General features: G+C 42.0%; 1 protein-coding gene across 1 annotated transcript in view; it reads right to left on the bottom strand.

Moving 5' to 3' along the window:
- PREP (prolyl endopeptidase) overlaps positions 1–23,398 on the bottom strand; it is a 137,313-nt gene that overhangs the window by 1,690 nt on the left and 112,225 nt on the right. The window contains exons 11-14 of the mRNA XM_082633454.1: positions 17,928–18,064; positions 16,667–16,761; positions 13,248–13,379; positions 2,191–2,347 (exon numbers count right to left, since the gene is read on the bottom strand). Coding sequence (XP_082489580.1) covers positions 2,191–2,347; positions 13,248–13,379; positions 16,667–16,761; positions 17,928–18,064 — 521 coding nt within the window. The remainder of the gene's footprint in view (positions 1–2,190; positions 2,348–13,247; positions 13,380–16,666; positions 16,762–17,927; positions 18,065–23,398) is intronic.

Genomic DNA, 23,398 nt, shown 5'->3' with positions numbered 1-23,398 from the left:
ATAATAGTTAAGTGAAAGACATCTCTGGATACTTTTTCTTTACATTTTAGTCCATACGGGTGTCATGTTTTCCAAAGTGTTCAGTATTAATGAATTAAACTATTTTAGTAGAGTTTTATTTTGGAGGGTAAATAGGCAAAAATAGTAAAATTTCTACTCAGTTAACCAAGCTAAGAGTAAAACCTTCTGGGGTTTAGTCTCCTAATAGATAAGATGGGGGTGCCAATGGGTCTGTTTTCTGCTCTCATTTCAGAGTATTTCTGGATCAACCCCAGTCCTCCAGATAAGGGTTAGTTCTATGGGAAAACAAGTCTGGAAACTCTGCCTACTAATAATGCCTCTCCCCACCTCAAGATTCACGTGCCACATTTATACATTCAAGGCTGAGAAGTTCTGTAGAAAAAAAGTCTGTTAGGCTTTATTTTTCCCAGCCATTCACAAAATTGGAAATTAAAATTTTGGGGGGCATGGGGGCACCCTCTTCAATATACTGGATTGAGCTCTCTGCTCATTGGGAGTAGCAAGTAAGAGGAAACTACAGCTCTGTGGGTGCCAGGTTAAAAAATTAAAGTCTGAAATAGGAATATCACAGACATCTTGAGAGAAAAAAATATTTAGAACTCTTTTTTTGCTTTCAAATTAATTTTAGAAGTATCAGGTTCCAGCAACTATTTTGTTGCCTTCAATATACAATTAACTCAGTATTTTCAACTGAGTTTAAATGGGACTTATCCCCCTAAGTGCATATTTTCTTAAAGTTAATTGGAACTATGGCTTCTTCAAATATTCAGCTTTCACCAGGATGTGTCAGTGAGGCTACTTGTGTATTTTAAAAGTTAAACTTTCCCCCTCCTACAGAACAGAATTGAGTAGTTTAAAAGTATTCAATTAAAAAAATTCAAGTCATTTTAGCTGAATTTCTAAGTGGAGAGCTAACCATACAGAGCACATCAAATGAAGGAAAAAACCTGACTTGAGAAATTACTGTATCAAAATTTATAATTGACTGAGAAGACTGGGGAGAGGGGACATAGGCTACTGGTGCTATTCCAAGAGTAATTCCTAAATACTGCTGGTAAAAATCCAAAAAGCCCTACATGTGGGAAGTAAAGAAAGTGAAGAGCCAAAAAAGAATGTAGCTTGCAGTCTTGAGAATCTAAATGTTTGCCATTTTCTCACTGTTATCGCCAAAGTGTTGAGGGATACGAATATTTCAGTAATGCAACTTGTAGTTTCAAATATATGTGGTTATACTGAGAGCACAAAAAAAGTTTAACTGTTCTTGCATATATTCCTCTTCATTTCCTTATTTCTTAATTTAGAAAAAGAAATCCCATATATATGTAAGTTATAATGACTTTTTTTAAAAATTATTTTTTAATTGCTGCATTAACAAATTACCACAAATTTAGCAGCTTTTAAAAACAACATGGATTTCTTATCTCACAGTTCTGTAAGTCAGAAGTCTGGCTTGGCTCAACTGGGTCCTCTGGCTCTCTCAAGGCTGAAATCAAGGTGTTGGCTAGCTGGGCACTTATCAAGAAGTTCTAGAAAAAAATCTACTTCCAGACTCATTCCAGCTGTTGGCAGAATGCATTCAGTTCCATGTGGCTGTAGGACTGAGGTCCTTGTTTCTTTGATGGCTGTTGGTTGGGGTTGATCTCAGGTTGAACAGGCCGCCTTCCTTCAGTTTCAAAGCCAGCAATGGTGGCTCTAGTCCTCCTATCCTCTTCATGCGTCCAATCTCTCATCTCCCTTTCTGCTGCATCCCCGACTCCCACCAGAGAAACTGCTCTGCCTTTAAGGGTTTGTCATCAGATTGGGCCCACTCAATAATCCAGGATAATCTCCTTATCCTGGTCAGCTGGTTAGTAACCTTAATTTAATCTGCAAAGTCCCTTCACAGAAGTACCTAGATTAGTGGTTGACTGAAGAACCAGGGGACAGGAATCCTAGAGGACCACCTTTAAAATTCTGCCCATCACATCTTTGTAGTTTGTTTTTGTTAAAGACCAGATCGAAACCAGGAAGACAGGTATTCCCACCACTTGCCCTACTTTTGCAGTAAATTACATGCAAATATGAGATATTGAAGGGCATGGAGTCAAACATTTATCCTTTTGACTATGTTCAGTATTCTGGTATCAAATTGTTAGCAACACAAATATGTCATATGAATTAAAACCTTACTTGATGAGCCATTCAAAGTGTTGTTTGTTGTCTGAGCACCCATAATCAGTGGTCCAGGCGTGACCAATAGTGTACTTATGGAACTTCAGCATGTCCATTACTCCAACTTGGGCAATAACACAACCAAAGAGGTCAGGACGCTGATTTGCACATGCAGCTAAAAATCAAGATAGAAAAGGGAGGTGGTCCGTCATTAAACATCTGTGTAATAAGCAAAACCAAAACAGAACACAACAACACTTAAATGCTTTCAGAACCCTGGCTGTCTTTTTTCCAAGAGCACAGAAAGAAACCATCAGAAATCACTTGCCCAACAGCCCACAAGCTTTCCCCCTCCTTCCAATATATCGGAGGGGTGGGTATTGTCGTCAGTAGTAGAGATTTACTCCTCAAAGTGAATCTCAATGGAGGAACATTATATGAAAACCTCTAGGGCTTTCTGTAAAACCTGTGTCCCCTCCTCCCATCCCCAGCTGCTTTCACAGGTGATGCAGGAGGTTACCGAACTTGTTCAGGATCTCAAAACTAGCCTGTGATATCGTGACACAATAAGAAATACCTGTTTATAGTCTCTGTCCCCAGTTCCTAGAACAGAGCTCCTAAAACCCTGGGAATTTCCTGAGTGACAGGGTGAGAGGAGTGTCTCTCATAATTCAAAACTAACCCCTTTCAACTGTCTCTGAGTCCATGCTAATGAGATGGCTCTTGGTGGGTCCCCAGATAGCTTCAGGATGGGGGCTGGCTGCCCAAGGAACCAACCATGTGATTAGAGGATTGGATCTTCTGGTCCCACCCCTGACCTCTGGGCAGAGGAGAGGGGGTGGAGATCAAGTTAGTGATTAACAGCTATTGATTTAATCAATCTTGCCTGCATAATAGAACTTCCATAAAATCCACCAAACAATGAAATTTGGAGAGCTTCTAGGGTGGTGAACACAGGGAGATGCTGGGACGGTGGTGCGCTAACAGAGTGTGGAGGCTCTGCATGCACCTGCCCGCCCACACCTTATCCTATACATCTCTTCCATCTGATTGTTGCCGAGTTCTATCCCTTATAACAAACTGGTAAATGTAAGGAAAGAGGAGGGGGACATGGGAACCCCCAGTTTATAGCTGTGAGTCAGAAGTATGGGAGGTCCAGAACTTGTGATCGGTGTCTGCAGTGGGGGCAGTCCTGTGGGGCTGAGCCCTTACCCTTTTGGGTCTGTGCTAACTCTGGGTAGTGTCAGAACGGAACTGAATTGTAAGACACCCAGTTGGTGTATGGAGAGTTGGAGAACTGGTTGGCGTGGTATGCCCCCCTTCCCACATTTGGCATCAGAAATGTTGTGAGCAGAAACGGCTCATACAGCCCAAAGCAGAAGAGTGCCTAAAACCCAGCTCAGAGCTCTAACCGATGTTGACACACCTCCTTGTCCTGCTGTAACAATACTCTTCTTTGTACACTTAAAAACTTATTTTTTGGAAAATTCAATAAATGTTTATTGAACACCTGCCATGTGCCTGGCACTATGCCTGGGGATATGTCAGTGAATAATTTAGTGGGAAAGATAAAGAAGTGAACAGGCAATTATAGTGTGGCAATCACTACTGCTGAGAAAATACGGGTGCTATGGAAGTAGGGCGTAGGCCAGAGTACAGAAGCTGGGGAGGCTTTGGGAGGAAGTAAGATCAAAGCTGGCACGACTAGGAGTTAGTCAAGGGATGTGAACTTTTCCTGCCTCTGACAAAAAACTGTTCCCACCCCAGTTCTGATTTCAGTGCTTATTCATGATACTGAATCCTGAGTCCTACCCCTGCAGATCCTTTTCTCCCACTCAGAGGTGGGAGGCACAGGAATCTGGAATCTGTTCTTTTTAATAAGCATCTCAGCATCCTGATGGAGGAGCTCCATCTCTGAAGGTCCCTTAAAGGACCTGGTCTGTTAAAAGGCATAAATGAATTCCTGAATATAAAACTCCAAAAATAAAATGGAGTTTTATTGGATGAACCAGTAAGTTACAACACAATTCTCCCACTACTGAAATCAGATGGTATTTTCAATGTCCTTTCCCATTACAAATTTTAGATTCACCCTTAGTTCTTCTTTCTTTTAAAATTCATATTTAATTCATATGCAAATTCAGTTGGCTCAAATTCGAAATATACCCAGAATCAGACCACTTCTCACTACTTCCATCGCCACACCCAGGTCCAAGCCACCCTTTTCTCTCCCTGGGACAGAAGCCACCTACCTGGGCTCCTGCTTTTCTGCCCTTGCCTCCCCTTCTGTCTACCCTAACACAGTAACGGGATCCCGATTTTAAAAAAACATGTCAAATCATGACACTCCTCTGCTCAAAACTCCCCCAAAGGCTTCTCATTTCACAGAGTAAACCACGCTTTCTGCACGGGCCACGAGGTCCTGCCTGGTCTGGCCTCCCCCCACCCCTAACCTCTCCCATCTCTCTCCCCTGCTCTCTGTGCCCAGCCACAGACATGGGCCTCCGGGGCCCACTGCTGGCCTCGGGCATGTCATCTGCCTCCTCTGACTGGAACGAAAGCTCCACGAAGGCAGGGCTGTTGTCTCTTTCGTTTGCTGACACACGCCCAGTATCTGGAAAAATGCCCAGCACGTCTTGGTGCTCGATAAATATTTGTCAAGTGAACAAATCACATTTGTAGTTATTCGGTATTTAAGAATATTATCCATCTCCTTTCTCAATTTCTTTCCACAAGCCACACGACTTGTGGGATCTTAGTTCCCCGACCAGAGCAGGGATGGAACCCAGGCCCCTGGCAGTGGAAGTGTAGAGTCCTAACCACTGGACCACCAGGGAAGTCCATTTCTTTCTTTCTTCTTTTTTTAAATTGAAGCATACCTGACTTAAAACATATTAGTCTCAGGTGTAAATCAGTGATTTGGTATTTTTATACATCACAAAGTGATCACCATGATAAGTCTATTTACCATCTGTCATCACACAAAATTATTAAATATTATTGACTATATTCCCTACATTATCTGTACATTATATTTCTGTGATATTTTTATAACAAAGTTTGGACCTCTCAATCACCCTCATCTATTTCACTCATCTCCCCACCCCACTCTCCTCTGGCAACCACTAGTTTTCTGTATCTATGAGTCTGTTTATGTTTGTTCAATTGCTGTGTTTCTTAGATTCCTCATATAAGCAAAATCATATGGTATCTGTCTTTCTCTGACTTACTTCACTTAGCAAAACACCCTCTAGGTCCATTCATGTTCTTGCAAATGGCAAGATTTCATTCTTTTTTTATATGGCTGAGTAATATTCTACTGTATGTATTATTATACACCTCCTTTATCCATTAATTTATCAATGGACACTTAGGTTGCTTTCATATCTTAGCAACTGTGAATAATGCTGCAGTGAACATAGGGGTACATACCTTTTTGAATTAGTGGTTTTGATTTCTTTGGGAAAAAACTCAGAAGTTGAATTGATGAGTCATACAGTAGTTCTATTTTTAACTTTTAAGGAAACTTCATACTGCTTTCCATAGTGGCTGTAACCAATTTATATTCCCACAGTGCATGAGTTCCCTTTTATCTGCATCCTTGTCAACACTTGTTATTTGATGTCCTTTTCATACTAGTCATACTGACAGGTGTGAGGTGGTATCTAATTGTGGTTCTGATTTGCATTTCCTTGATGATTAGTGATGTTCAGCATATTTTCATGTGTCTATTGGCCACCTGTGTGTCCCCTCTGGAAACATGTCTATTCAGGTCCTCTGCTCATTTTTTAATTGAGTTTGTTTTTGATGAGTTGTATGGGTTCTTTGGATATTTTGGACGTGAACCTCTTTTCAGATATATTGTTTGTAAATACCTTCTCATATTCAGTAGGTTGTCTTTTCATTTTGTTGATTGTTTTCTTCACTGTGCAAAAGCTTTTTAGGTTGTTATAGTCCCATTTGTTTTTTGCTTTTGTTTCCCTTGTCTGAGGAGACATACCCAAAAAAACTTTATGAAGACCAATGTCAAAGAGTGTACTGTGGGCTTCCCTGGTGGCACAGTGGCTGAGAGTCCGCCTGCCGATGCAGGGGACACGGGTTTGTGCCCCGGTCCGGGAGGATCCCACGTGCTGCAGAGCTGCTGGGCCCGTGAGCCATGGCCACTGAGCCTGCATGTCCGGAGCCTGTGCTCCGCAATGGGAGAGGCCACAACAGTGAGAGGCCCGCGTACTGAAAAAAAAAAAGAGTGTACTGTGTTTTCTTAGAGTTTTATGGTTTCAGTTCTTACATTTAAATATTTTTTGAGTTTATTTTCACATATGATGTGAGAAGGCAGTACAGTTTGACTCTTTTGCATGGAGCTGTCCAGGTTTCCCAACACCATTTACTGAAGAGGCTGTCTTTTCCCCATTGTATATTCTTCCTTCCTTTGTTTTGACTGACCATATATGTGTGGGTTTATCTCTGGGTTCTCTGTTCTGCTGCATTGATCTATATGTCTGTTTCTGTGCCAGTACCATACTATTTTGGTTACTAGAGTTTGTAGTACAGTTTGAAATCAATGAGCATGATACCTCCAGCTTTGTTCTTCTTTCTCAAGACCGTTTTGGCTATTTGGGGTCTTCTGTGTTTCCAAATAAATTTTAGAATTATTTGTTCTAGTTCTGTGAAAAATGCCATTGGTATTTTGATAGGGACTTCACTGACTCTTGTACATTGCCTTGGGTGGTAGGGTGATTTTAACAATATTAATTCTTCAAATCCATGAGCATGGCACATCTTTTAATTTGTGTCATCTTCAATTTCATCAGTGTCTTACAGTTTCCAGTATACAGGTCTTCCACCTCCTTGGTGAGATTTATTCCTAGGTATTTTATTCTTTTGGATGCAATTTTAAATGGGATTGTTTTCTTAATTTCTCCTTCTGATAGTTTAAGGTACAGAAATCCAGATTTCTGTATATTAATTTTGTATCCTGCAACTTTACTGAATTCATATATTAGTTCTTTGGTGGCATCTTTAGGATTTTCTATACATAGTATGTCATCTGCAAACAGTGGCAGTTTTACTTCTTTTCCAATTTGAATTCCTTTGATTTCTTGTCTGATTGCCGGTGCTAAGACTCCCAATACAATGTTAACAGAAGTGGTGAGAGTGAGCATCCTTGTCTTGTTCCTCACTTTAGAGGAAATGCTTTTGGCTTTTCACTGTTGAGTATGATGTTAGTGGTGGGCTTGTCATACATGGCCTTTATTATGTTGAGGTATGTCCCTCTATACCCACTTTGCTAGGAGTTTTTAATCACAAATGGATGTTGAATTTTGTCAAAAGCTTTCTCCACATCTATTGAGATGATCATATGGTTTTTATTCTTCAATTTGTTAATGTGTTGTATCACACTGATTTTACAGATATTGAACCATCCTTATATCCCTGGGATAAATCCTACTTGATCGTAGTGTATGATCCTTTTAATGTGTTGTTAAATTTGGTTTGCTAATACTTTGAAGATTTTTACATCTGTGTTCACCAGTGATACTGGCCTGTAATTTCCACTTTTGTGATGTCTTTATCTGGTTTTTGTATCAGGGTGATGCTGCTGGCCTTGTGAGTTCAGATGTGCTCCTTTCTCTTCAGTTTTCCAGAAGAGTTTGAGAAGATATGTGTTAGCTCTTCTCTAAATGTTCTGTAGAATTCACCTGTGAAGGCATCTGGTCCTGGACTTTTCGTTTGCTGGGAGTTTTTTTTTTTTTTTTTAATATTACTGATTCAACTTCATTACTGGTAATTGGTCTGTTCATACTTTCTATTTCTGCCTGATTCAGTCTTGGGAGATTGTAAGTTTCTAGGAATTTATCCATTTCTTCTAGATTGTCCACTTTATTGTGTACAACTAGTCATAGTAATCTCCTATGATCCTTGGATCATTGTGTTTCCATTTTCATTTGTCTCCAGGTATTTTAAAATTTCCTCTTTAACAGTGACCCCCACCCCCCGCCCCGGTTGTTTAGTAGCATATTGTTTAGCCTCCATGTGTTTGTTTTTTGCAGTTTTTTTCTTGTAGTTCGTGTCTAATCTCATACTGTTGTGGTTGGAAAAGATGCCTGATGTGATTTTAATCTTCTTAAATTTAGTCAGACGTGTTTTGTGGCTTAGCATGATCTATCCTGGAGAATGTTCCATGTGCACTTGAAAAGGATGTGTATTCTGCTGCTTTTGGGTGGAATGTTCTTAAAGTCCGTCTGATCTAATGTGTCATTTAAAGCCAGTGTTTCCTTAATGATTTTCTGTCTGGAATATCTATCCACTGATGTAAGTAGAGTATTAAAGTTCCCTGTTATTGTTTTACTCTTGACTTCGCCTTTATGTCTGTCAATATTTGCCGTGTACATTTAGGTGCTCCTATGTTGGGTGCATAAATATCTTTAAAAATTTTATTTTATATTATAGTTGATTTACAGTGTTGTGTTAGTCTCAGGTGTACAGCAAAATGATTCATTTATACATATACATATATCCCTTCTTTTTCAGATTCTTTTCCCATGTAGGTTATTACAGAATGTGAGTTTCCTGTGCTATACATTAGGTCCTTGTTGATTATCTATTTTATATATAGTAGTGTGTATTTGTTAATCTCAAACTTCTAATTTATCCCCCCACACACACACCTTTCCCCTCTGGTAACCATAAGTTTGATTTTGAGATCTATGAATCTGCTTCTGTTTTGTAAACAAGTTCATTTGTATCATTTTTTTGGGGGTTCCACATATGAGTGATATCATATTGCTATTTGTCTGACTTACTGCACTGACAATCTGTAGGTCCATCCACATTGCTGCAAATGGCATTATTTCATTCTTTTTTATGGATGAGTAATATTCCATTGTATATATGTACCACGTTGTCTTTATCCATTCCTCTGTCGATGGACATCTAGGTTGCTTCTGTGTTTTGGCTATTGTAAATAGTGCCAAAATGAACACTGGGGTGCACGTATCTCTTCGAATTATGGTTCTCTCCTGACATATGCCCAGGAGTGTGATTGCTGGATCATATCCTAGTTCTATTTTTAGTTTTTTAAGGAACCTCTATACTGATCTCCATGGTGGTTGTACCAATTTATATTCCCACCAACAGTGTAGGAGGGTTCCCTTTGCTCCTGGGTGCATAAATATTTATGAATGTTATATCCTCTTCTTGTATTGACCCCTTTATCATATGTAATGCTCTTCTTTGTCTTTTGTTACAAACTTTGTCTAAATCTATTTTGTCTGAGTATTGCTACCCCAGCTTCCTTTTTGTTTCCATGTGCATAGAATACCTTTTTCCATCCCCTTACTTTCAGTCTGTGTCTGTCTTTGGATCTGAAGTGAGTCTCTTGTAGGCAGCATATAGTTGGGTCTTATTTTATTATCCATTCAGCCATTCTATCTTTTGATTGGACCATTTGGTCCATTTATGTTTAAATTAATTGTTGATAGGTATGTACTTATTGACATTTAAAAAACTGTTTTCTGGTAGTTTTTGTAGTTCTTTTTTGTTCCTTCTTTTTTGCTCTCTTCCCTTGTGATGTAATGACTATATTTAGTGTTATGTTTGGATTACTTTCTCTTTTTTGCTTGTGTATCTACTATTGATTTTTGGTTTTGGTTATCAGGAGGCTCATACATAACCACCATATATCTTTGCGATTAAGTTGATGATCTCTTAAGTTTGAACACTTTCTAATAAATAATCTTGCATTTATATTCCTCCTGCCATATTTAATGTTTTGATGTCATATTTCAAAACTATTTGTGTATCAACTTTACTACTGTGAATATAGATGATTTTACAACTTTGTCTTTTAAACTTCTTACTGACTTTGTAAGTAGCTGATCTACTATCTTTATGTTTACCTTTACTAATGAGTTTTTTTTCCTTTCGTAATTTTCATATTTCTAGTTGTGGTCTTTTTTTTTTCCACTTAGAGAAGGCCTTTTAACATTTCTTCTAGAGCCAGTTTAGTGGTCCTGAACTCTTTTTAGCTTTTGCTTGTCTGTACAACTCTTGATCTCTCCTTCAGATCTGAATGATAGCCTTGCCAGGTAGTGTATTCTTTTTTTTTTTTTGCAGTATGCGGGCCTCTCACTGTTGTGGCCTCTCCCGTTGTGGAGCACATGCTCCGGACGCGCAGGCTCAGCGGCCATGGCTCATGGGCCCAGCCACTCTGCGGCATGTGGGATCCTCCCGGACCGGGGCATGAACCCGTGTCCCCTGCATCGGCAGGCGGACTCTCAACCACTGCGCCACCAGGGAAGCCTGAGGTAGTGTATTCTTGATTGTATGTTTTTTCATCACTTTGAATATACTGTGCCTCCCTTCTGGCCTGCAGAGTTTCTGATGAAAAGTCAGCTGATAGTCTTATGGAAGTTCCCTTATAAGTAACTAGTTGCTTTTCTCTTGCTCCTTTTAAGAGTCTCTGTGTCTGGGTGTGGACCTCTTTGGGTTCATCTTATTTGGGACTCTCTGTGTTTCCTCAACCTACATGTTTGTTTCCTTTCCCAGGTTAGGGAAGTTTTCAGCTATTTATTCAGATAAAAGTTCTCTGCCCCTCTCTCTGTTCTCCTTCTTGGACCCCCTAAAATGTGAATGTTAGTTTGCTTGATGTTGTCTCTGAGGTCTCTTAAGCTATCCTCATTTTTTAGAATTGTTTTTTCTGTTCAGCTTGGATGATTTTCACTATTCTGTTTTCCAGGTCTCTGATCCATTCCTCTGTATCATCTAATCTATTGTTGATTCCTACTAGTATATTTCTTATTTCAGTTATTGTATTCTTCACCTCTTTTTGGCTCTTCTTTGTATTTTCTAACTCTCTGTTAAATGTCTCATTGTCTTCATCCATTCTTCTCCTGAGTTTGTTGAGTATCTTTATAATCATTACCTGAGCTCTTTATTGGATAAGATTACTTATCTCCACTTTGCTTAGTTCTTTTTCTGAGGTTTTATCTTGCTCCTTAGTTTAAGAACATAGTTCTGTCTTCTAATTTTGCCTAATTCTCTGTGTTTATTTCTGTGTATTAGGTGGGTTGGTTATGTTTTCTGAGCTTGGATAAGTATCCTTAATATAGGTGATATCCTGTAGGGCCCAGCAGCAGACTCCCCTCTGGTGACCAGAGTTACATACTCTAGGGGTGCCTCCTATGTAGGCTGCACGGGCCCTTCTGTTGTGGCAGGGCCAACTACTTTGGGCATGCTGATAGGCAAGGCCTGATCTCTGCATGACCAGAGCTGGTGCCAGTCTGCTGGTGGTGGAGTGCTAATAGCCAGAGAGAGGATCCAGAATGGTGCTTGTCAGCACCAGTGTCCCTGTGGTAGAACGAGTTCCCCAAAATGTCTGCCACCAGCACCTGTGTCCCCAGTAGGAGTCCCAGTTGCCTCCTGCCCCTCTGGGAGGCTCTTCAAGGTTAGCAAGGGAATCTGACCAGGCTCCTTTCAAATGACTGCCTCTGTGTCAGGACTCAGAGCATGTGAGATTTTGTGTGCGCCCTTTGAGAGTGGAGTCTCTATTTCCCACAGCCCTCTGGCTCTCATCAAAGTAAGCCCTGCTGGCCTTCAGAGCCAGATGTTCTAGGGGCTCATTTTCCTGGTGTAGGACCTCTGGACTGGGGAGCCTGATGTGGGTCTCAAACCCCTCTCTCCTTGGGAAGGACCTCAGCAATAGTGATTATCCTCCCATTTGTGGTTTGCCTGCCCGAGGTTGTGGGTTTTGACTATACCGTGCATCTGCCCCTCCTTACCCATCTCATTGTGGTTCCTTCTTTATATCTTTGGTTGTGGAAAATCTTTTCTATTAGTCTTCAGGTTGTTCTCATACATAGTTGTTCTGTAAATAGTTGTAATTTTGGTGTGCCCGTGGAAGGAGGTGAGCTCAGGGGTTTTCCTACTTTGCCATCTCGGCCATATCTCTACCCTTTCCAAATTTAAACAAATTATTTGGACATATATATATTTTACCTCCCTGGGAAAATGTTTTTTTCAAGAAGACTATATTCCATTGGGGTAAAGAAGTAATAAGGACAGGAATTCAGGTTTTGACAGAAGTCAGTAAATTTCAAAGACAAGGAAACAGAGTGAATGTGTCAAGATCCCCTGACAACAGTGGATTGAAAGCTAAAAATTGTCACATGTGCTTTTTAGGTTGAGTCTATTTGTGCTATTCTCCATTTGTACAACAGCCCCTCGTATCCTAATGACACCGGATGTAGGATCCAGCAAGCAAAGTTCAGGACCACTATAAATGTTCATTACAATGTTAAGTACTGTTGAGAGACGAAAAGCAAAGTAAAAATTCATTAACCACCAAAAATTAGGAAAATCCACTTAGAGGCAGTGCCACATAGAGATTGAAAGAGCAGAATCTAAAACCACGGTGCTAAGCATCAACCCCAGCACTACCATCACACTAGCAAGCTACTCAACCTCTCAGTGCCCCAGTGTCCTCCTCTGTAAAATGGGGATAATACCTGTCCCCATCTCCCAGGCCGTGTGCATGTCAAGGGCTCAGCACGGAGCCTGGCAAGGTGCTCAGCAAGGGTGAACATTACTGTGAACTATTTCATTACTATGAAGCTGTGGATCCATCTTTGCATGTACCTCATTTTCCTTCATGACTTATTTCTCTGAACCCACAGCATCTAGCATCCCGTGGCATAGGTATTCAACAAATATTTAGTGATGATCACAGCTTACAAGTTCTGGGTAACACAGTCAGAGGTGTGTTATTAGGCTCAGTCATGTGCTGACTGAACCCTAGAGACCTGTGGGTCCAGTCTGTGGGGAGGGGGAGAGGGAAGGGTAAGAATTGTGGTCCAGTCCGATAGAGCTCAGAACAGGGAGGAGGAATGGCTTTTCAGGCTATGATGAGTTGAGTCAGTAGTTGTGTCTTCAAATGTCATTAATTAGATGGCCAAATACAAATGGGTTTTGCTTTTTCTGTACCACTGCTCCCATCCATGAGCCAAAGTAAATCAGAGTATCTGAAAACTCCAAGAGTTAACTAGTAAAGTACAATGAATAAAAATCCCAGTTCTCACCTACTAAGAGGCCCCCATTTGAACCTCCATTAATAGTCAGCCTCTTGGGAGACGTGTAACCTTCCTTGATAAGATATTCAGCAGCACACTGGAAGTCATCAAAGCAGTTTTGTTTGTTGGCCAAGATACCACCTACAATGTGCCAAAGTGAAAGATAGTTAATTAACAAAACATAGAAAAAAAATCACATTTTAACCTAAGGGGAATTCAAATGATGATAGGGCATAGTTTCAACTACTGATCAACTTAAACACAATGGACTAACACTACATTTAGAAAAATGCCTCAATTTAAATTGTGTTATGCATTGTGGAAATCCATCATCTGTACCGCAACTACTAATGCATATGGTACCTTCGTATTTTTCTAAAACCTCTTAGAACTTAAAAGGCAAATGCCCCAAAGGGAAGAGATGATCTGTTATGACGTCAGACAACCATGAGAATGAAAATGTGAAAGCATGTCAACAAAAAGAACCTGTGTTTTGGGAGGAGCTGGACTCAAAACTGATGCAAGACCCAGAGCAGAGTCCAGTCCTCGAGTTACACACAGCATGTGACAATGGGGATGAGCGTGCTGCCCCCTCCCTGGGAAGATGAAAGTGCTCTGCGCGGACTTCCCCGGTGGCGCAGTGGTTAAGAATCTGCCTGCCAGTTCAGGGGACGCGGGTTCGATCCCTGGCCCAGGAAGATCCCACATGCCGCGGAGCAACTAAGCCCGTGCGCCACAACTACTGAGCTTGTGCTCTAGAGCCCAAGCCACAACTACTGAAGCCTGCACTCCACAACAAGAGAAGCCACCGCAATGAGCAGCCTGTGCAGCGCAACAAAGAGTAGCCCCTGCTCACCAGAACTAAAGAAAAGCCCGTGCACAGCAACAAAGACTCAACGCAGCCAAAAATAAAATATAAAATAAATAAATTAATTAAAAAAAAAAAAAGTGCTCTGTGCAGATAGGTGCACTTCTCACCCCTCCTCTCTGCCGGAGTCTGAGGTGGGGACGTGATTTCGAGAAGGAAGCTCTCTGACTTTGCCCATGGGTACTTAAAGAACTTAGGTAGGAATTAGGTGCGGATGTGGTGCTGCACAGAGCAGCCCGTTAGTTTCTCTAGGCTTGAATGAAGAGGATCTCAAGCATCTCCTCAGAGAATCTGGGCTTTCTCATCTAGAAGCCATTCCAGTGCGGAGCCAAACAAAGAAACTACTTAAAGAGAGGAACATTTGTAAGGCCTTGTAAATACCCAAAAGTCAAAGTCATGCCCACAAAGGAACAGATGTCTGAAATAACTGCCAATGAAATGAACAGAAAGCAGACATAGATCTAATGAGATATTTGAGATTAACCATTTTTGCAGAAATTCATTTAAAGATGAAGCAGTGCTACTGAAGAAATTTTTTCATATCAAAACAAATGTTATTAAGATTTTAATAAGAAAGTATTGGTGAATTAGGATGGCTAGGATTACTTAGTTTCCAGGAATAATAATATTTTGGGTATATGACTATATTTTTTGAAGAGCATTAAATTTTAAACTCAATTAACAGAATGAAATCTAGATTTATCGAGGTTCAGTATGCTAGGGTCTAACTAGAAAAGTTCCATTTCAGGCCCTCTCACTGCCTAAATTAGAAGAAAGTTTATGAGCAGTCTAAACAGAGGTAATCAACTTTTAGCTTCAGTCAAGCTGCAAACTCCACCCCCGTTTAAGACTTCTGGGTAATAACTTGGTTATAATTAATACAGAGATGAGAGAGTTGACCAAGACCAAGGGCACTCTTCCCTACCAGAGCATGGTGGACACCTGAGGACCAGAGGAATTCTATGGCGAAGAACCTGGGTTCTTTGAGGAGAAGGCCACTGGGTCAGGAGTCCGTGCAGGTGGGTGTTTAAGTGTGTACATTAAACATTTTAAACCAGGAAATTGGGTGAGTCAAGGGGTCCAGACTTAGCATATGGATTTGGGATGCACATCCAACATAAGGTGTGTAGAGATTTTACTTTTATTCCCCCTTTCTTAGTCATCTCTTACTATCACAGTTTCATAGAATGAGTTTAGTGTAATTAAACTCTAATATCAGGTCCAAGTCAAAATTATACAATGAATTCTATGCTGTTTCAAATACAGTGACAATCAATAAAGCCTTCCAGGATGACACCTGGCAGCAGCTGGCCCAACGATGGCTGGCAGGCTGGGGGCCCATGTGTTCATTAGGGACACTCACTCTTGCTAAGACGCTCAAATAGTTTGCTGTCTGACATCTTGGGGTGCATGCCGAAGACCGAGGATTTAGGCTTGAGCCTTTCCTGCCTGCTGACATCTAACAGGTACTCATGAAAAAAGCTCTTTACAGATCTACCCTCATCTTTGCTGTTCTGATCGATGCAGAAAACCAGAGCCTTGGCCTCAGGAGGTAGAGAACAAGTGGGTGTATGGATCCAAAGGGTGGTCTCAGATGCTCCTGCTGTGGGAGAAGAGCCTCCTCACCGCGTGCTGCTGGCCAAGCCTGAGCCCTGGGGGCCGCCCTCGTGCCCGCAGACTGCCTGATGTCGAGAGGGGAGAAGCAGGGAGCCGGTGGGAGTGAAGGGGCTTCCCACACCCTCCTCCCCCAAACACAGGAATAAGGTAAGGGAATAACATCTTCAAGTTATTGGTTAGTCTATGCATTCCAGATACACAAAAGCCTGGGAGACAGGGTGTGCTCCACATAGAGAGAAAAGGAAGAGATGGGGCTTTAAAAATAAAGATTGCCATAATTTTTTTTAAAGAATGATAATTGGGGGAATAACGTTGAATACAGGAGCAGTTTCCTCAATCAACTAGAATACATGCTTCAGGAGGCCAGAGAACAGGGACTGAACCATTTAAAACCAGAAAAGAAAAATGACTGTGTTCTTGTGTTTATCTATCACGTGCAGGTTTTATTAGAGTCCCAGCAGCAACACTAGGAGGATGCTATTTCTTAGCAATGGTGGGAAGATCAGAGAAAACAAGCAAAAGATGCCTGAACTGGGAATAGGAAAGCTCTATTTTAGAATGCTCTTTTCTTTTAAGAGAAAATGGCCTGTTTTTGCAGTCTGTTTTGAGATAGCCAATAATGCTAAACAGTAAAAGCCAGGCTAACAGGAGGAGACACAATAAATACCAAAAGTATCCCCCAGACTCACTTCTGACAGGGCTAGATAAAAATGTACCTTATACATTGCTAAAAAAAAATTGATTATGGTATGTAGGAGATGCGCCTGAAAAAGGTGTCCTTCATTAAACTAGACTGCAAAGGAAAATAAACTGAAAAGACTGAGCTGTTTAAATTGAAAGGGGGAATGGTGCCTGCAATGTGTTTGGAAGCATCCTTTTCTGCCCCTGCTCCCCTCGGCTTGGGCTATGCCATGTTTGCGTTTCTGCGGAGAAGATACCTCACCTTTATGCCACGTCTCTCCGTACTCCCCACCTCCTCTGATGTTGGCCACTGCAAGGACGCCACCCATGTGTCTCACAAAGATGAGCCTGGACACACTGAGAGATGGTAAAAACAGTTAACCTGCCACTAACTGCCCAGTGAGGGCTGCTGTCCTCCTCCACCGCACCCGCACCCGCACACACACAGCCCTGAAGATGCTCCACACATGCTGTCATCTACGTGGAAGCCCGGTGCTTTTACATTGCTCGATTTAAGTGAAATGTTATAACTTCTGACTAGTGATTAACGGCAAAGCTCATACATTTTCAGGAGCATTCAGTATACCTCCTTTTAAACAACTGTCTTGGCAACCAAAATACTGCCACCCACGTGACACAGCCCTGGTAGGAATGGTGCTGTGCTTGTTACACACCCGGTAAAGGCCCCTGCTACCATCTCTCCCAGTGTCTCTCTCCAAATTGTTCAAGTTGAAAAAAAGGAAGCTCCTTCTGAAATATGAATTTTAAACAGATTTTCCAGTTTTACAAAAATTTAGACGTTGAAACTAGGTGTGAGAGAGGTAGAGGAGATGAGGCACACTGACCAGAAAATAAGAACGGAGTGCCCAGGGCTGGAGAATGTTTTCTAGGAATAAACAGAAGAAACTATAGCACAAAGCTTCTTTAGAAAGTTTGGATTTTATGTTTTCCTCCTTCTCTTTCCACTCTGACCCTAACAGTACTGAGTGAGGTTATTTTTCTGTTTGCTGTTAACTAAAATTAATTTTTCTTTGAGAACTATTTCTGAAATTTATTCACTCTTCCTTTTAGTAACTGGGGAAACTGTGGGCTTCTGCAACCTGAGGCTCAAGATGGTCTGGCTGCTAATTTCCTGGATGTTGAAGATCAGGGGGAAGGAGCGTGTGAGGTAGGTAATCAGACCATACACCCACGTGGTCCTCTCTTCAACATTTTTCCTAAACCTGGGGGGGGGGGTGGTCTCTACTGACACTAGCAGCATATCCACTGGTTCAGGGAAGAAACTGGTGTAAGGACACTTCCTCACTCATCTCAGGTCCCAGCACAGAGCAGGCTGAACGAATACTCGTTGCACAACTGGACAAAGATAAGATCCGCTCAGGAACCAGCGTTGTCTTGATCCAGGTTCCCCTGTGGGGACCAAGGGGATGGGGCTCAGGTGCAGAGGCAGTAGGCCGGTCTCTGGTTTCTCCTCACTGTCTGGAGATCAGATGCACGCTGAAGTTCCGAGGTGCCACGCTTACCTGTAGTTGGGTGTGATAGATATGTTGAAGCCGCCATAGCCGTATAGGAAAGCGGGATGAGAGGCATCCAGTTTTATGCCCTTTTTATGCACAATAAACATTGGAATCTTTGTACCATCCTTGCTAGGGTAGAAAATCTAGAACAAAAGAAAGCAGAACAGCTAGACTTAGCATTCCTGAGTAAACACTTGCATGCTTTTACAGGGGAAAAACAGACAGGTAGTAAATTCTTCAAGCTGTAGAGCAGCACAGTGAAAATCCAGTACCACTAAAGGGCTAGTTGATGGTGAAGCATATTTCAGTTTTTATGGAGACAGTGTGGAGTAGTGAATACAGGGAGACTTGACTTTGAATTCTTCTTCCACTCTCAAAAGCTACGTGACCCCTGGCAAGTCTGTCCTCACTCAGCTTTAGTTCTTTATCCCTAAAATGTGGCCACTGTGCCCACCTCTTAGGGTCTCCACGAGGCCCATATAAGAGAACAGGCAGGGCTTCCCTGGTGGTGCAATGGTTGAGAGTCCGCCTGCCGATGCAGGGGACACGGGTTCGTGCCCCGGTCCGGGAAGATCCCACATGCCGCGGAGCGGCTGGGCCCGTGAGCCATGGCCGCTGAGCCTGCGTGTCCGGAGCCTGTGCTCCGCAATGGGAGAGGCCACATCAGTGAGAGGCCCGTGTACCGCAAAAAAAAAAAAAAAAAAAAGAGAGAGGACAGGCATTCAGTTCTCTGTTCCTGAGCGCCCCTCCCAGCAGCGGAAACTCAGATTTGGCTCTTCTGCCAAACAATCCAATCTAGGAAGACTTTTTTTCTAGGAAAGACATTTCATATTCAACGTCCTCTCTAAATGTTAAGACACTCAACTCCTCTTCATTTTCCTAGGTTCAACTATTAATTAAATGTTAGCAACAACAAAACGTATGTTAGCTTTAGAGAGTAGATAAGGAGCAACACAGAAATCCTATTGTTTCTGATTAAACAAAGACACTTTCTCCAGCATTGATAATTAAGGCTCATCAAACCTTCCTGAATCTGGTAAGTTCAGTTAACATTTCTAGGTTCATGACTTTTTGGATAAAAGGAATCAAAGAAAAAGGATTAGAAAGAGAACATGAAATGTTATTCAAACGGTAAGCCCCAGAATAAGCACTAAGTCACCCAAAGCTGATAATGGCTTCTTCCAGACAGACAATCTGTACATAGCTTTCTCTGGTCAGACGTGGTATCTTTATCCCAAATGACACCTGGAAAGTGCCCCAGCTTAGAAACGTCTTGCTGACCTAACACAGTCAAGGACATAAACCTCTACAGGTAGTGTGACTTGGAGCCATATTCTATCCAAAGCTTTTTAAGGTAGCAGTTCTATCATGCAAAGTGTCCACAAAGTCCTTGGGAATAAACAGTGGGGGGCGGGCAGGGGAGAGGGGGGAGGCGAGGCAGATTTGGAGAAAGGCACTACACGGCCACCATTAATGCTTGCGAGTCTGGTCTTTTTTTTTTTGCGGTACACGGGCCTCCCGTTGCGGAGCACAGGCTCCGGACGCGCAGGCTCAGCGGCCATGGCTCACGGGCCCAGCCGCTCCGCGGCATGTGGGATCCTCCCAGACCGGGGCACGAACCCATGTCCCCTGCATCGGCAGGCGGACTCTCAACCACTGCGCCACCAGAGAAGCCCTGGTCGTTTTTTGAAACCTGCCAAGGAACAGTATAACAAGCATTTGCTTCTGCCTTTGGAGAGAAATACTGAGATATATGTAAAGTTGACTGTTTAGGAATTATCGAGAATACATGGCAGAGTTCAAAGTTATCAGAGGAGACAGGGTTTTAGTTAAAGTTATTTAGTGCCAGTTAGGAGCCACTAATAGAGAGTCACTGTGCGGGCGGTACAAGCAAATGCAGAGTAAGAGGTACAGGCGACGGCTGGGGCTAATGAGCTAAAACCCAGGCCCTCAGGTAGGCGCGTTCTAACCACAGAGGAGACAGCATGGGGGCGGGTGCGCAGGGGAGCAAACTGTCTCACACGATTCTACCCTAACTGAATCATCTGCTTAAAAAAGAGCGTTCCCCCCGGCTACCTCCTGACTTCCCACCTATCCTCCAATCCCAGCCCCGGCACCTAATCCCTCTCCAGCCTGGCTGAGCCCTCCTCCGGCAGCTCCCCTTCTGCGTCCTTCTCGTCACCCGGTCAGCTGGACTGGTGCACTTCTGTCCCCACTGAGCTGACCCTCAGAGCCTCCTGTTTGCAAAGTGTTCTGTCTTCTTGCTTCGGGGCAACGTGGCTTCCTCCTCTGGCACTACTTTGCTTGCTACCACCTGTAGGATTTCTAGTGCCTGCACCTCGGTCTGCAATGCTCGCATCTGGCTCCAGGACAGAGGCATCCTTGTGGAATACAATCAAAAGCACAAAGGCCCCCTTATGCCCATAGCTGCAAAAATATACCCAAGTTTTAAGTTGGTGTAGTTCAGATGTTAAAATAACAACACTGTGAATGCTGTCCAAAAGCGCAAGGGCGCTGTGAGGATGACTACAATAGAATCATCGTCAAGACAACTCCTTCAAAGAAGGCTATTTCAGACTTGAAATAAACATACACACTTAACATATATACATGTATAAAGACATTATCAAATCTCTATATATACACACAGAGCAGTGTTTTTTGCCATTTCCATTTATGGAACGGCAATTGATGACAATAAACCTTAACCTGACTGCAACAGAAGGGCAGATTGACGCCTGAGTCTTTGGATAACTATGGAAGGAATCCATGTGGACATGTTAGAAACAGACATTAAAAATAGCCCAGCTATTTCCCATTATGCTCTTTCCATTCCTTTGACTTTCCTCTTGAAGGCACTTCTTCAAAACTTTTCTTTGAGAAGCTTTGTGGGTAAGTTTCTTTCTAGATTTGCCTGGTAAGGAAGAAAAGTTAGCAAACTCCTTGTTTCCGTTTGCTTCCCAAACCTGGCCAAACCAAAAAGCTCCACTTCATAATCTACACTAGTGGTTCTTGAACCTTATTGGTTGGGCCTAAGCATCTGTGATAAACATGTTAAAAATGCAGTTTCCTAGGCTTCATTCCCAGAAATTCTGATCCCACAAGTATGAGGTGGATGACCAAACCTGCAGATTTAGCACATCTCCTAGCTGTTTCCATTGTTTTCCGTTTTCTTCCATTCCCAACACCACCCATTTGCATCCAGCCTTTCCTATCTTCATGGGGGCAATCTGCTTGGAGTTCTTGAAAAACCTTCTGCCAACTTCACTCACCCTCTGAACCCCAGAGAAAGAAGGATCATTCATTTCTTACTAAGTCCACTACTACCACACGCTTCTGATTACCACAACTTTTTCTTTTTGTATTGTCTCCCTTTCCTTGGCATACAAACAGACTCAAATTTCTCCTATCCTACATAACAACAACGCCCCAAATCTTTTGCACTGCCATGTCTGTCCCTCAAACTAAATTTCCATCTCCTGCTTCCTTCCTGATCAAACATATCCATAGTAACCTACACCCACAGCTCACACCTGCCTGCCTCGTTCAGTCCTATCCTCACCACTGCCCTTCCAAAGGGCAGTGATGAATTTTGTCGTCTTTGCTCCTCCATCCCTACCTCTACCCTAGTGGTATAGATCCTTCCGAACTTTTCCACATGCTTATAGAGACGCATCTGTTTACACGTATTCACATACACGGGTTACTATTAAAAGGCAATACACAGAATCAGGCCAATATTGGGATAAAACTTAGTCGGCTTCTCCCCACTCAGCTATCTAATATGGAATTCCTTCCAGGTAAAGATACCTAGATTTACCTCATTTAAAAAAGTGGCTGCCTAGTACTTCATCGTATGAAAGTACACAAACTTATTTAACCATTTGCTCACCAAAGGCTATTCAGACTATTCTTCTTCTGTTATCAACAATGATTGATAGAATAAATCCCTTTTACACAAATCTTATACACTCATGCTATGATTTCTATAGGATATGTTCTTAGATGTGAGATTGCTAAATCAAAGTGTATGTGTATTTAAAAATTCAACAGAGGAGTTAGAGCCAAGATGGCAGAATAGGAGGATGTGGCGTTCACCTCTCCCCACAAGTACATCAAGAATACATCTACAAATGGAACGATTCTCAGAGCACCTGCTGAACCCTAGCAGAGGACCTCAGACACCTAAAAGGACAAGAAAAATCCCCACACAACTGGGTAGGATGAGAGGAAAAAAAAGAGGAAACGGGACGTGACCTGCACCCCTGGCCGGGGGGAGCTAGAGGAGAGGAAAGGTTCCTGCACTCAGGGAAGCCCCCTCACCGGTGGCGGGGAGATCAGCTGGGACAGAGAGGGAGCTTCGGGGATTCGGAGGAGAGTGCAGCAAGCGGTCTGTGGCAGGCAGGACAGAGTAACACCCACATGGATGGTCCGTACTGTACAGATGGCCAAAAGGCACATGAAAAGATGCTCAACATCACTAATTATTAGAGAAATGCAAATCAAAACTACAATGAGGTATCCACCTCATTGGTGGGAATGTAAATTGGTACACCATCATGGAGAAAAACAGTATGGAGGTTCCTTAAAAAACTAAAAATAGAGCTACCATATGACCCAGTAATCCCACTCCTGGGCACGTATCTGGAGAAAATCATAATTCGAAAAGATACATGCACCCCAATGTTCACTGCAGCACTATTTACAATAGCCAGGACATGGAAGCAACTTAAGTGCCCATCGACAGAGGAATGGATAAAGAAGATGTGCTACATATATACAATGAAATATTACTCAGCCATAAAAACGAATGAAATAATGCCACCTGCAGGGACATGGATGGACCAAGAGAGTGTCACACTGAGTGAAGGCAGACAGAGAAGGACAAATATCATACGATATCACTTATATGTGAAATCTAAAAGAATGGTACAAATGAACTTATTTATAAATAAAAATAGTTACAGATGTGGAAAACTATCTTATGGTTATGGGGGAAACGGAGGAAGGAGATTGGAAATGACATGCACACTACTATATATAAAATAGATAACTAATAAGGACCTACTGTATAGCACAGGGAACTACTCAATACTATGTAATGACATATGGGAAAATCTAAAAAAGAGTGGATTTATGTATATGTATAACTGATTCACTGTGCTATACAGCAGAAAGTAATGTAACACTGTAAATCAGCTATACTCCAATTAAAAAATTCACTGAAAAAGAATTCAATAGATTCTGACAAATAATTCTCTAAAAATGGTGTATCAACTTAAGCTCCTAATGACAATATTACCTAAGTGTCAATTTCTTATTAGCAGTGGGTGTTAAGATGGATTTTAATTTTTGCTAGTGTAATAGGCACACATTACCATCTCACCAGTTTTAAGACTCAGTTTTTAAATTAGCAAAGATTTTCGTCCGTTAATTGGTCATTTTATATCTCTTCCTCAGAAAACAAAGTGTGCCCA

This window comes from Mesoplodon mirus, assembly GCF_964341445.2.
Source record: "Mesoplodon mirus genome assembly, chromosome: 10".
Lineage (NCBI taxonomy): Eukaryota > Metazoa > Chordata > Mammalia > Artiodactyla > Ziphiidae > Mesoplodon > Mesoplodon mirus.
Note: the sequence above shows the minus strand (reverse complement) of the source record. Positions and strands in the feature narration are given on the sequence as shown.